At 37.7% G+C, this 15608-nt stretch overlaps 1 protein-coding gene across 50 annotated transcripts in view; it reads left to right on the top strand.

The window, feature by feature from the left end:
• ABI3BP (ABI family member 3 binding protein) overlaps positions 1-15608 on the top strand; it is a 180944-nt gene that overhangs the window by 149310 nt on the left and 16026 nt on the right. For all 50 annotated transcript variants that reach the window (XM_064521187.1, XM_064521321.1, XM_064521286.1 and 47 more), the window contains 2 exons: positions 576-788; positions 6901-7012. In XM_064521187.1, coding sequence (XP_064377257.1) covers positions 576-788; positions 6901-7012 — 325 coding nt within the window. The remainder of the gene's footprint in view (positions 1-575; positions 789-6900; positions 7013-15608) is intronic.

Genomic DNA, 15608 nt, shown 5'->3' with positions numbered 1-15608 from the left:
GATTTTTGCCTCAGAAGGTTTGTTTCAAGGTTTGATGCTTCACCACTGACAATGGTTGAGATTTTGACAGTCGCTTTGGAAACTACAAGTTTAATGGTGGAACGACTCTAGGCTTAACTCATTACTCCTTGTGGTGAAACAAAGTGATGGGCATTACCTCTTTGTATTAGCATAGCACCCAAAAGCTGCGAATGGAATTGTGGTGTCATTTTACTGTAGAAAGAGTGAAGTTAATTGTCCTGTTTTATGAGAGAAGGTAATTCTTCCAAATTGTTTAATAGTGTGTATCACCCACTAATGCCTGCACAGTGGTATTCTTCAGTGGTGCCAGTGGGAAAAGGGTGAAGAGAGTGCAGATTCCATGTCTAACAACAGTAGAAGAAAACACAACAAGCAGCTTAAGGAGGAGTATTGAATATATTTTTTTCATTCTTCAACATTTGTGTTTGATTTTGTTTTTCATGCAGATTTTCTACTTCACAACCTGAATTGGAAGTTGTGCGTTAGGTGGAATGGTATCCATGTTTTGTCAAAGCACTCTGTATTGACTGACAGCTTTTTTCTATTGCTCCTAGCCCCTCATGTCAAGTACATGAAGAAAGATGATGATGTGCCTTGTTCTATCACAAGCTCCCTTGAACACTTCCCTCAAGAAGAAGGTGGCAGCAAGGAAGAAGCTACTCATCCTCCACAAAACCCTCCAACCAACCTCACAGTGGTGACTGTCGAGGGCTGCCCAACTTTTGTCATATTGGACTGGGAAAAACCAGACAATGACACTGTTACTGGTCAGTTTGATTTCTTTATTCATTATATCAGAATATATTATTTTTACTTTGAATGACACTTTTTATGTTGTATATAAAATATGACTATCCCAAGGGAATCTTGTACTCCAGTTCTTTTATTCCATGTTACTCTTGACTCCAGCATGGATAAGAAAATGCTACCAAATTAGGACTGGAGTTTTTCACAATTGTATCATTGGCATCCATGATGACACAAAAACATGCTTAAGAGCTGTGACCCTGTATATTCTCTTAATTTCTGGCTTCCCTATGTATTATAGGTAAGCAAAAAACCTACAGCCTGTCTGGTAAGATCTAGTCAAGAAGTTCTAGCAATGTGACAGTGATCTTTATTATATGGACACATACACATAACGCAGACATGTTTGTCTTGAGGATGATGTTGATCAGTGGGCAGGACACAATGAAACCTTACATCCATCCAGTAAGTCAGTAGAACTCTGCCAGCATATTACTTGCTGTACCCAGCGTAAGGACCCCAAGTTCTGTAACTTAAAAGAATCTGTTTGGCTTTTACATTTCCAAAGGAGGGTTTTTATATTGAGAGTAAATCCTTCCTAGTCATGCACGAGGATGCAGACAGGGAAGCATGCAAGAAGACCATTCATATCTTTTCTGCCTTCTTTGTATATGAATACAAGCTTGCCAGAATTGAACATTGAAATTAAGTAACATCTGAAAACTACGGTTCTTCTGTATTGTCAGGAAAATGGCTTCCATTTTTGACAGAGACATTAAATAAAATTTTATTTGCAAAATCACTAGCTGCAGCCAAACAAATTTTGCCACGTGTTGCATTACAGTGGGCAGAATGCGTAAGACTAGGAATCGTGAGGAGTGAGACTTGATTGTTACCATCCACTTTAGCATACAAGTCAGATGTTTTCAGATGTTGCTGCATATGCAGGTTGAGAGAGATTTCAGTGCAGGAGTCTAATTATGTGACTGTCACAAGCAAGGCCACTCTGTTCCCCAAATTATTCCTCCTTTGACTTTCTAGAAATAACTCGTAGGTTCTGCCTCCATTCCTTCTTGCTGTCCCCTCAGTTTTAGAAAAAAAGTAAATGCAAATTCAAAGGGACACTCAAAATAAATTAGCCTGCACGCTCTTTTTCTGGAAAGGGTAATGGAAGAAAGTTGGCGCTTCTGCTAATTTAATATTAACGGGAAAAAAGTAAGCTATAGGCTGATACAGTACCAACAAGAAAGAAGAATAATTACGTGTGTTAACCTTACATCATGTGCTTCACCATGGAAGAAACATGCGCCTATTCCTAGCCCTAGCATTAGGCTGAAGATAGGCTCTTTTTGAACGCTCCCCATCTCAGGCAGTTCTGCAATGCCTTTTATTTTTCAGGGGATATTTTTTTGTTGCTGTTATCATTTGCGGCAGCCTCCACAGACTAGTCTTTACATTGATGTGATGAGATTGTCTGCATGTTTTCCTGGAAGCAGACCTCTTGTTTTTCTTGAGCATATTAATGAACCCACTGTAGCATAGTCATTTGCATTGCAAAAAGAGAAAACCATTTCCACTATAGCTGATAAAACTGTCAACATGCAGTATCTCATGATGAAAACAAGGCCCGATTCTTTTCTAATACTGTTTATTCCCTTTTTCAATGCATGTTGTGATATATGCAGCAAGCAATATTATGGTTTTTCTGAGTCTTTAGGTGGAAGTCCTCACTCTATTCAGTTGAAATCAGCATTTGTGATAGTTAATTTTCCCTGAAGTTTATACTGTTCCTTCTTTTCTTCTACAAGACTATTTTCTGAAAACTGAAACATCTGATATACCCCTCCACTGTTTCCAGAAAAAAAGATGAAAATATTATGCAGAGTATGTGAATAATGCTAATATTGCTTTGTTAAGAGAAACTTTTCTTTAATATTCCTTCCAGGTGTCTTCTTATATAAAGGCAAAAGCTTTCCCATAAATACTGTGTTTATTCTTTTCTTCAATATGTGTAATATAAAATGTTGGTAAGGCTTAAAGATGCTCTCATTGAGCTAGTCCCCTTCATCCTCCTGAATTCAAAAAATTACTCATGTAATGACTCACCCAACACCACCTTCTAAATTCAAGAGAAGGCATTCAGTCCCATTTTCTGAAAACAGTGATTACTTCATTTTGGCACCAGTATAATACTATTTGTTTAGACAGACTTAAATCAAGTTTTCAGTCATCTATTCTTATTTTTGTTTTTTTTCCATGTTTCTTCAGTCTTCTGACTGGGGCATCAGATTTTTCTTTTTAATGCCCGGTTTCAGATAGGGGGAACTGTGGAAACAAAGCAATGTAATTTTTTGAGCCTTTTTTTTTTTTTTAAGGTTACTTTGGGTGACTTTTAGCAAATACGTTGCACGAGGGTTTTTGTAATATCAGACATTGTAAAAACAGAATTGTAATGGAAAGGTCTGACAAATAATAACCAGAGCCATGATCAAGAGTGCAAAGGAAGTCAGAGATGCGCAATCAAGGTCTGTATGTTATTTCAATTAGTGTGTATGTTTGTGTGTATTTACAGCTGGTAGGAGAGAGGATCTGAGAGTCCAGCAACAATTCCTTCTTAACACTGAATTGCAGTGCAGGTGATGTTTTATCTTCTCTGTAGACAACAAATGGGTCTACTTGCATTGAGAATTAAAAAAAATATATCACTACCCTGTGACTTGCCAGCTTTTTGCAAAAAGCTTGAAAGTTATAAGTATCATGGGAAAAAAATAGGAAAGAAAACAGTTTTCTAGACATTTTGTAACTGCTCATAGGTGAGTCTGTTTCTGTTTGGCCTTGGTGCATGCTTTATTCCATTGTGCTGGCCATCTAAATGCTTATTGCAGATGTTCTTTGAAATTTTTCTCCTCCTTTGCTTGCTTACAGTTAGCAAAGCTACATTTGGTATTCTAGTCAGTTTTTAGAAAGGGGAAAGGAGAGGGAATAGGGAGGTTGTGAATTTCTTCATGAAGAAAGGAAATTCAGCAATGTTCTCCATGTGTTTCTCAGAAGAGGTAATTAGGAGTGGGGGCAGAGGTTGCCTGCTAGGGACTGTATCTTGAACAGTTCTGCTTGCTTGGGGCAGGGAGGAATGTCTTGTGAATATCTGGTGTTATTTCCCTGTTCAAAGCATGGCTTTTGCTTGACAGTATAACCCAGTGAAACAAGAAACTTCCACAAAAGCACAGCTATGGGGGACAGGCAAGGGAAAGAAGGGTCATTGCTTGCTGGCAGTGAAGGGGAAAGTCAGCCTTTACTGAATAGCAGTCAAAATTAATACCTTGGGGAATTGTTTATTTTCAAATTACTAATTTCACTGCAGACAGCAGAGACCACAGTTTGAGCTGTGGGCTTGGTTGTATCTGAGCAGACACAGGCTGACCTGTACCTTTGTGTGCCAGTTTCAACAAACAGATTCAAGTAACCTCTTGAGTGGAAATTCCAGTTTCATCTAGTTCCTGCTGGTTCCAGTTGGCAACTATGTTTTTGGAGCAGTTTGTTTCTTTGGATGCTAAAACTGCAAATTCTTTGAATGAACTGACACACAGGCACAACCAACCAAAGAGACTAGCTGAGTGCTTCTGAGTATGCTGCAATTCCACTAGATATTACATCTCCCAGTCTTCAGAACTTGCTTCTACTCATTTAAAGAAGGCTTATGTAACTACAGGTGAAAGAGAGAGTGAGGACTAGGGGAGAGCATAAAATATCATGAATTTTCTCCCTTGATGACTTTGCCCTGAGCATAACTAGTTCACCAATAGTTTCCAACCCACAGGTTGGATGCTCCAGAAATGTTTGAATGTTGCTCCAGAAATGAATTTGAATGTCTGTCCTTGATCTTGTCAAGCATTGCCTTTCCTCAGTCTGCATTGGCTTCACGGAGTTCATGACATCTCAAAATGAGTCAGCTTAGTTGCCCAAGAAATGCTGCTTAAACAATGTCAGTAGATTTTGAAGATACATAAATAAGGTATTTTTACATCCCACCACTAAATTAGCTGTGAGAACAGTAACCTTTACCACAGGATAGGTTACAAAGAGCTTCAGGGGCACCATTATTTCCCAGTTGAGTTTGAGCCTTTGAATTTGACTGTCTAACTAGCTGGTTCATACACAGCTGGGAAGACAAACTATACGTCACCTTCTTCCATACTGTAGGGAAGCCATACTGTAACTTCAGGTCACCATGGATGCACTGTGTGGCTCACACAATAAATCCCCTGTGTGGGGAGAATGAGGGATGCACTGAGTTTGTTCCATTGCTCTGGTGATACTCTAGGAGTTCACCATATATATTGGATATTCCCATTCCTGAACTTTACAAAATTTCTAACTTTGATATTTCAGGGACTTAATACACGTCATGTTCTAATGGATGAAGGTTAGTGTGTCTTTTGATGAGGTTGGTCTGAAAGCATTTTCTCTTTGCGGTGATGCCGCACGTTGCTGTTGCTTAGGCAGAGCTTTCAGTTTTGTTCTTAATCACCTGGTAAGACTGTTCACAAGGCTATTGAATTTTTGTAGAAGTTTGACCTTAACAAGAGCACGTTAGCGCTAAGTATTATCTAAATGGCCATAGTATAACTTAATTTGCATAAATACTGGCTAAGTAGAATATGGTTATTATCATATGTTGTTAAATCACATATTTGAAAACTGTAATGTTGATAAATGTGTTGTTTAAAATTGCAACATTCACTCTACAAAAAGCGTAACTAAAAAAATCCTTACCATAATTTTAGCTGAAGTTGTGAAAGAAGAGAAATGTAGAATTTTGATAGCATGCAAAGTATGCAAGACATGCAGCTCTTCATCAGAAGGTGTTGTGTATTAATGCCACTGAAACGTCAAGATTATAGATTTATAAAGGTAGGGTATGTGAGCTCTCAAGACTTTAAATCCAAGTGAGAGTTCAAGTGTGACAAATTTTAGTCTTCTTATTTACACAGGCAGCTGCCAGATCTTCAAGGGGAGAGGGGAAGGGGTCGCTCTTTTTCCTTATTCAGTTCAGCCAATTTGCCGACAAAACATCTATTTAGCTTCCAAAGACTCTGAATAAATAGAAATGAAAGCTCAATGGTGCAATGCTTATAATAAAACCACTTCTATTAACATTGCCTTGTTTTATAGATACCAACTGTAGTAAATTTCTAAATTTCTTTTAAACTAAATACTGATGGCAGTACGCCTTAGTAACATAACAGCTTTTCCTTCTGGGGTGGTAGAGTGCTGGTTGTAACTACAGTTCGTCATGAATAATGTGTCATAGAATTTTATGTAAATCTAATCCTTAATATTATTTCTCCTTTCATATTCATAAACGTGAAAACCAATGCTAGAACAATGCTAGAAACATTTAGGAAAGATTCATCGTAAAGACATTTAATGAAACATAAGTTCATTGATCAATATTTGGAGCCAGTGTTACAAAGAAGGACTATAAAGCAAGGTCTGTTCAGGGATTCATGTTTTTAATGATCATTCTGTTCAAAGCTAGAGATATAGCAGAAGGAAGATACATAGTATGAGAGGAAAAGAAAGTAATAGACATCGAGAAGACATATGACTACAGCAGAAATAAAGTTAAATAAAGTTGTTTAATTGCAAACTAGCAGATTCCTTAATTTGCCACATGTGCACAATGGAAGTTAGTTGTTGGGCAGTTTCCTGTGGAAATCTTAAAAAATCAGGTCTTGTTTCAAGCTAATCACACGGTAAGCTATTTAGAAATTGTACTTTCATCTCTGATGCCTCTTTGTTCAAACTGCAGAATACTTAGGCCTATTTGTGTTCAGAATTTTGTGTCTAATCTACCTTTGAGCAGAGATGAGATGTTGAGTTTCCTCTTTTCCATAATTGAATTATGAGGAAAGATGAGGAGCCAGGCACTCAGCAGTCTGGAATTGTATATCTAAGGAGTTTTCCTAACCATTTAAAAACACTAATGTCCAGATTTGTTCATACAAGATGTTCATATGACTTCTTAAACAGTAGGAGAGGAAAATCAGATGAGAACAGAGAGAGCAATGAAGGAGATGCTGAAGTGGGAGCTGCTATCTAAGCAAGTTTCTCTTTACTATAATTTTCCAGAGTATGAAGTTGTGTCAACTGAAAATGGAGGAATTGATGGTGAAAAGGAGCAATCAATTATCACTACAAATCAGACCCATTCCACCGTGGAAAACCTAAAACCTGACACAAGGTAATTAAATAAAAAATTTTCTAAGTTAATCCAACTTATTCAAGCTTCAGCTGTCTCACACGTTAAATAAAAAGATACATGCAAAACCAATTTGGTTTTAGTCCTGTTCTGATAGGAAAAAGGTATGCTTTGTTTTTGCTTTGTTTAAAGTCAGCAGATAAGACACATCTGAGGAATCTTCAGGAAATTTCCAAGAGTATATATGGTCTGGACAGATTGCAAAAGTGACATGTTCTGTCAGAAAGATTAATAGCTAAATGTAAGAAAATCTACTGCTTTTTATCAAAAAATCTCTTGAAGAATTTAGCAGATGAAAAACTAAGAGGATTTTGCAGAAGTTGCTGTAAACCTTTATAGAATTTAGTAGTCCTTTTCTAGGATATGTTTTTAACCATCCTATACAGTTCTTTTCCTATGGCAACGTGGGATTAGGTAGATGATGTGTATTTTTCAAATTTGAAAATATATTTTAAATCAAACTCTCTTCATATCAGTTCTCTGATCATTGTTAAAATATTGTACTTGAAGATAGGTAAAAACAATGTGATTCATAACAACTAGCTTTCTCCAGCTAATTTAAGACACCCTATCAACTAAATCACCCTCCAAGGACTATCTGTGTGAACAGTGTGAACCTTCATTAACTCATTTCATTAGTGTGCCTAACTGTTTAGTTCTCAGTTATCAACTACATACAGCCAGTGTTCATAATATTTCTGATTGTATACATAAATATTATTTGAAAGCCATGTCTGAAGAGGCATTCTCAGTGGAAGTCATGAATATTGTGTGTTTCAGATCTCTTTGTATTTGGTCAAAATTGGTAAAATGTTAGTATAACCTCTGTTGTATGGGTTCCAGATGTTCAAGTCAAATAGACAACTTGCATTAATTTGTTTCCAGGAAAGTTTTTCTTTTTTCTCAGGATAAATACAGCTAATCTCCTGTTTCCACAATGCAAGTGTCTAACAATTCCAGCTGCTTTGCATGGATTGGCTTTCTCAGAAAGCTACACTGGTTAACAAAAACATTTATCCTAGCAAAGCAAGTAGTTAAGAGTGCAAACTCTAGGCTAAGTTTTTGCAGTTACCTTCCTGTGGTAGTTGACCCAGCAGTTGTCTATTTTCTCAGCTATAAAAGTTACTCCTGAGATTGATGCTTATGCTTTTATTTGAATTCTTGGCTTGACCTCTGCTGACATGGAATTGGGGAAAAGAAATATTAACTTGATACATCAGATCCAGATTTACGTATGCAGTTGTCTCTGGGGTTTAAGGATATTCAGCAGAACAGGCGTAGGCTCCTTGACTATTTAGATGGATGGTCATTCAAATACTGGAAGTGCAAGTTAGGCTGCTGTAGGAACCTTGGCCGTTGTGTTGCACTGTGGAGAGGAAGACTATATTTGTCCTATATGTAGCTTTCTTTCAGTGGCTTGAAACAGCTGGCAAATTAAAAATGTGTCAGTGAAATCCAGTTGATAATGTACATCTCAGGGAGCTAACCCAAATAAGCATTATCGTTGAGTTAAAAAAAACCTCTCATCAAGAATGATCCTTTTATTTCCGTGGTAAGATGCAGAGCAGGGAAGAAAGCACTTGTCCTGTGTTTCAGTGTTGCTTATTGATTGCATCAGAAAATTGCTGAATGTCATGTCGTTTTTTCCTGTAAGACCATCCACTTTGGTAACTGTATTTTTCCATTTCAGATAAACTGCCCTTTTTATTACTAATTTTATTTACTAATTTTTAGTAATTTTTACTACTATTATTATTAAATTGGCAACAGAGCACAAAATTCTGCATTGAGCCTAGCTGTATTTACATCAGCTCCTACAGGGAAGGATGAGGAACTATTGCAGAGAGTGGCGGGGAAGGGGAGTGGAAAAGAAAGTAGATTCATGATACCCCAAAATAACTTCTCTGGGAAACTCCAGAACTCAAAAGATGGGCCTGTATTGCTGCATATTGATTCAAGAATAAGTCTGTTATTTTCTAAAGGCATGTGGCTTGTAACGGGGTGAACTGCAGCTATGTTTTTCTGCTTTGTTAAGAGGCAGTTAGGGTACGTTAGCAATAGAACTGGAGACAAAGCATCACTTGCCTCACCTCATCACTTGAGGAGGCTTAGACAGCAAAACAAGTATCAGCTGAAGGAAGAAAGTAGGTGCTACTAAACTTGTCAGGTCATCCTTTTTGTGTTTGTATTTTTGCTTTAAGTTCTGCTCTGAAAAACATTGAAATAAATCAATTTCATCTCTGCAAGTACTGTATTTTATTAATGAGACTCCCTCCTGTTACAGACTAAAGTTGGTCATGTCACATATAGTGACAGGAATGGGACAGATCAGTTGAGTGTAGAAAAGACGTAGCAGGAAGGTAAAGCCCTGGATGCGGAGGTCCAGATGACACAAAGGGAAGGCATTTTTACACACCTGTTAGCTCAGAAAGGAAGCAAGATGGAGGCAGGCAGACCTAGCAGGAACCATTGGAAAGGACATAAGGCAGGCAGTAGCTATGCAGAAGCGGTAAGATGTTTTGCAACTTTAATTTGGAACAATTCTGCCCATTCTATGAGAGGATTTGGGGTGTTAGTGGACAAGAGCGGACCAAAGACTGGAGAAAAACTGTCTTCTGGAGTGTGAACTTTGTTACAACAAACTAGATTTGAGATCAGAGCTGACTCTGACAGAGGCTGACTTAGGATATAACTCTTGAAGGGATAACTTTTTCCTTGATAGTGTGGTGGTTTTAACAACCCTCCCCTTGCCCCAAGGGAAAGACAAAGTCTTGTTAGATTCGGGAGGCCATCAACTCCAAACTGAAAACATCTGATGAGTACAAATTGCAGCTGTGCATGTTCCTTGAGTTGCACAGGATGTAAAGGATGTTGAGTCCTTTTCAGAGTGGCTGTGTTTGATTAAACTTCCATTCCCAAATGTGGGTTTCCTAATTTCTGGGACCTCTTGAGAGCTTTGGCAGAAGCACAAGAAATTGTTACTATTTGAAGTCATGCTTGTTGGAGCACTGAATTCAAGGAAAAGAAGAAAGCGAAGACAGCTGGCATCATACAGTGTCAGTGTTGTGGCAGATGGCATACATCCATAGTAAAGGTCTCCTCTCTATCAGGAGCTGATTGCTCACTGGAAGAGAAAACGGACCTGTGGACACAGCTGATTGAAAATAAGAAATGAAATTCAGGTCAATTAATTTCTTAACAGAGTCCCTGAAATGTCTGCAAATTCATGCAGTAAAACATTAAATCTAAAAGGCATTTTCCGTAACTGGCCTTAAAGGAAAGGGCTGTAGAGGAGGTGGAGCTGGAAAAGAAACTTGGAAAAGAAAGAGAAATCCCTCTTGAACAGGACCAGCATTTACCAGCAAGTATATGGAAAGAGAGAGGCTCAGTGGCAGAAGGTGGATTAGCTGGGGAAGAACCTCTTGGCCCTAAAACACTTCGGAGAAGCTGACAAGCTGAATTTGAGACTCTAGTTTTTCCAGCTTTTACTGAAGCTATCAGTGATCCCATGCAAATCCCATATGCTGCATCCAGAGCTGAAGATAGTTCATGACAGATCTAAATTGGACAGATCTAAAGACTTCTGAAAAGGAATAAAAATGATTATGAATGTGGTGTTTCAGTCTCCATGGGTAAATTTAAAGCAGAAGAATCCTACAGCAGCAAAACAGTTCAAGCCTATATTTCTCCAGATGTATAGTGTTGGGGAACAGTAAATGACAGAGGTGGTCTGCAGCCCTGTTGTCCAAGGTCTTTTGTCCTGTTGAGGTAAATCAGATGAGCTATGTTAGTGCCTAGTCCAGAAGTTAGAGTTATTTGCCTAGATTCTGCAGGGATGAAGCAAGACAGACAACTCTTCAGTGTGGAAGGGGCAGAAGAAGCAGAAGGGGAAAGCGGGGTTCATCTTAGCCTGCCAGGTCATGCTGTTTGTTTGCTTTTATGTTTTAAGTTCTTCTTTGCAGTAGATCACATTGCTACATCTCTGAAAAGCTGTGCAGTAAGCCAGACACCCCGCTTTCTTTGAGCTGGCCTTTTGACAAGGTAGCTTTTAAAGGTTAGGAGCTAAGGGCCAGATTTTGAAAATCTAAGAAATTTGGACTGTGTTAAGGAGGCAGAGTCTCAATGAGAGGTAGAGTGTGTCTCATGAAAAACTGCATGTGTGACTGCAATTGTCAGTAAGTACAAACAGGGAAGTTGACTGGGATACAAATTGCTCTGAAACATAGGATTATCTTGTAGTACTGTGTGTGTCCATTTAGCTGTCTGCAAAGTGACTAAATCCAGAAAAAAATGTATCGGCTGAAAAAGAAAATGTATTCTGATTTGCAGTACAATTATCAAGTATTTGGTCTTGACATACTCCTGCGAGATTTAAATCAAGATTCTCCATGTTAATGTGGAAATGAAAATGAACTTTCAGAGGCATACAGCAACTTGTGAGAGTTACTTATAAACAGTTGTGTATTATTATGGTAGCTTATGTAAAACCTTTTGTTTGAGATCTTTTGCAGCCTTTTCAATTGTTAAAATTTACTTCAGTATGGGGTGTAACAGAATTGCAGACTCAACATGCATATAGTCCTGCATATTGCTTGATATGAAGTAGTACTTTAGTAACAAAACAGTTGCCTTACTCCTTGAAATGGAGCCTTTCTTATCATCTTCTGTTACTGAACAGAAAAGAAATATTGTTATAGAATAATCATTCTCTAGAAAAAGATGCATCATAACAAGTTACTACTACTTGTCAAAATGCCTAAGCATTTTCAAAATAAAGGCAATTTTTGTATGAAAGATCTTGTTAATCCTAGGAGAGAGAGAAGGGTAGGATATAGTGCAGTTTGATGAACTGGGCTTTGGAGCAGAAGTGAGGAGATGTAAGTATAAAGAAATGAGAGGTTAGATAACTGATCAGTGGGAGAGTAAGTAAGAAAGTGCTTGGACTTTTCTGTTCAGCATATGCGAAGTCCAGAAGCAGATTAGTATTTTATTTTTATGCAGTGCTTGGCAAAATAAACCCTTGTCACACTTCAGAGAAGTTTTTTGCATGCTAGTATAGTGCAAATGAATAATAAATTATCAGGAAGCCTATGTACAGGGAGTATGTTGTTTAAGCAGAATTTTCAGTATCGTCTGAATTAATGCCTGTGAGGATCATGAGAAAAGTGAGTTTTTAAGAGGGATTTGATCAGGAAAGACTAAAGACTTGGTTAGCAGAAATGGGAAGAATGTTTCATGCCAGGTTTTGGCAGTAAAAGGAAGAAACTGTAAGCATGGGTGCTGCATTAGACTGCTCAGAACTGGGCAATTTGGCCTTCACAGCTTATGGAAGTCTCTGTGCGATTACCTTTCTGTTACAGTAAATTAGTTCAGGACCTACAGCTTGTTAGCCACTTGTTTCCCCCAACTACTGGTGCCAGGAGTTCAGTCAAACAACAGCTTCTCTTGTTTGCCTTGCAATACGTATGCCGGCTTTATTTGTTCGTGATGACTTGAAATGATCGCAAGGCATCCAGACTCTGAGATGAAAGTAAAATATTGATTTGAAAATCTGTCTGATTGTGAGGAGGTGCTCCCTTCATAAAAATGTGGGGCACAATCGGCTGCTTTTCAACACAACTGCTTGCTAAAAATAGTTCTAAGCGTTCCTGTACAATTTTATGGATCCCTAAGATCCCTGTGTCTTTCGCCCAGCAAACAGGCACGTTGCATCTGTCCCATTCTCTCATAGTAACACGTGCCAGACAATTGACACGTCATGTTAATTTAAAGAATTTGTCCTTACAGGGCGAGTGCCTTGGCTTCTTTTTCACTTGGAAAATTGTCAAACATGGTGCTTGCAGTATTTCACTATCATGTCTTGGAAAGTTTGTAATAGTTAAAGTAACCGGGAAAGTACAGATCCATTATTTGGTTAGTCAAAGTTCTTGAAACTGCTGCTGTTACTGGTAATAAGCTAGTATCTGGGTCCAGATACTCTGGATCTAGAATTCCGTTTAGTTTCATCAGATATTTTGCTTTTGATAACTTTTACCTGAAATCTTTCAAAACATTTAGTATGGTTATGCTATGTGAGCTAGATATTTATAGCCCTTACACAGGTATTAAATTGGATAAAAGTGGTGTTTGAAGAGAAAAACCTTCTATTGTCTTATGACTGTCTTCTGCTTAAGCTTCTTACAGATGTGCTTCTGTGGTCTAATAGTCACATATATGCAGCTATTGATGATAACTTCATACTGCAGTTAGCCTTTGTTATCCTTTACAGTATTTATTTCCAAAAATTTTAAAGCATAGATCAAGGTCACATTTCACTCAGCCCTCTGTTCTCCATTATATGGAATCACAGCCCAAACTTTTCTGTAGTGTTTGCCATCTTTACCTTTCAGTTAGTCATTCACTTGTTAAGTGAGTGAAATAGCCAAACTCCATTCATCCTTTATCCCAGTTAGGCGGAGTTAAGTACTAGGTTGCTCAGTTTTTACTGTGTCGTTTTTCAAGCAGTGAGTCCCTATAGCTGTGCTTGTTGATCCAGTAATGTCTACCCTGAGCAATCTAATGTGGCTTTTAAGCTGGCCCCTTGGACCAGGTGACTTCCAGAGGTCCCTTCCAACCTAAGTTATTGTATGATTTTATCTGTTGGGTAGTTTCTTACCTTAAAAATCTTAACTGGGTCCTTTTTCTCATATGAAGGCCGAGGGATTTTTTGTACATTAATGCAAATGTCTTTCATTTCTTAACAAAGAAAAATGAGAGAAAGGGATGTCCTAATATGAATTGAACTGTTAGATTAATTGTTTGTCCCCACATGGAAATTCTGCAGTTTTTATACCGAAAACAACTCTTACACTTTTTTGAAAAGCACACCATTTATTCTGCTTGGAAAATAATCAAACCCAAACTGCAAGAACGATTGTTTTGATCAAAGCAATTACAGTCCAGCTTCCAAGCAGTCGTCTGAGCAGCGACACCTGTAATATTCCATTTAACTTGTCATACTGGTCTCTTGGGTTTTGAATTTCTTTTCAACAGTGCCTCCCCCAGATTCATTGGAACACCCAGGACTCCATTCTTGGGGCTCTTATCTGTTCTTAGTTTTACACTGAAAACTACACTTAAACAATAAAATGTTTCGGTAACTTCTTCTATCATACTAGTCAAGCAGAATTTTCCATGTGTGAATCTGTCAAGGGTAACATCAGATCATTATTCATAATTTCCAATATTTCTCTTCCTGAGGTTGTTGTTTATAATACACCTTGGAAGGTCTGACATTTGAATGGGCTTGCTATGATCTTCTTCATTCTGTCACCTATACAGAAATGATGGTGTGCATCTTGTCCTTCATTAAAATCAGTTTCATTGCACTACAGTTTTTTCATGGGCCTCTCCTAGCCCACCATTTTAAATGAAGGTGTTCCCCCCCCCCTTTTTTTTTCCTTTTTTTGCTTCCAATTCTATTGTCCTTTGTTTCCAAAGAAATTTTAGGATTTTTTATTAGTTTGGGGGGGTTCTGACTCCTCAAAACTGAAAAAAAATTAAGACTTCCAGTCATCTGATACAGTATCATTTTGACTTTGTCAAGTGTTTCTGCTGGCTGCTCTGCAAAAGCATGTAGTTCTTAGTTCTGTATCCCTGCCCTATCTAGAAACTTTTTCTTTTTTTAATTAAGTGTGCATTTCCTCTTTAATTCTGGTGGTTTCTTTAAGGGCAATTAAGTTTAGAGATCATATCACTAGCGGCCAGGAAACTTTGCAACACTAATTTCTATACAAACCTTCAAAAAAGAGTCTGAATATGGCTAAACACAGTTCTCATGCATGTTTGTGTTGGCAGTAATTGAAAGGTAATAAAGGAAAATATTAAGAATGCAGTTCTGCTGTATTAGAGATGTGCCAAATAGCTTTGGGGCAATTGAGGTAGCCCATAAAATAGGGGATGTGTCCCACCAGCCTGCTGGTAAAGACTTTTAGTAAGAAAAAATATTAATAGTAAACAAAAAGCTTGTGCTTTTAAAACTTCCTTTTAGTTTCTGATGCTTTGCCTGGTTAAGTAGTTTGGTGATTTCAACTACACTTTTCTCCTTTTCGAGTATATTTTGAGTGGTCTCTTTTGGATTAGATTGTGTCCCACGGCAAAGTAATTTCCAGCCATGGTTTCTCTTGAGGAGTATAAATAACAGGAAATGTAATAAAAATACCCTGTAAAGTAAAGGTGAAATGTGTAGGATATATGCTTTTACCAAATTGTTTTTATAATGTGTGATAGATTGTTTCCTTCAAAAGTTTTTTCATATGTCGTACAAAAGTTATGAAACAAAAAAAGAATATTGCTGTAATTTTATTCAAAGGCCATAGCAAGTAAGTCTTCATACCTTCAGTGCATAATGATGCTAGAAGCTTTCAGTAGAGCTATAGACATAAATTCATAATTACCTGCTTATGCTATTATTACCATTATCTACTATTGCTTAATTAATAGTCTAATATTGCATTTAGCACCCAAAGTGTGCTATCCACACACAAGAAAAAATGTGTTGCAAAGAGCTTAGCTTCTGTTAACAGCAAGGGTCAAGAGA

The sequence above is a fragment of the Dromaius novaehollandiae genome, chromosome 1 (assembly GCF_036370855.1).
Source record: "Dromaius novaehollandiae isolate bDroNov1 chromosome 1, bDroNov1.hap1, whole genome shotgun sequence".
NCBI lineage: Eukaryota > Metazoa > Chordata > Aves > Casuariiformes > Dromaiidae > Dromaius > Dromaius novaehollandiae.
This window is presented reverse-complemented; position numbering and strand designations above follow the sequence as displayed.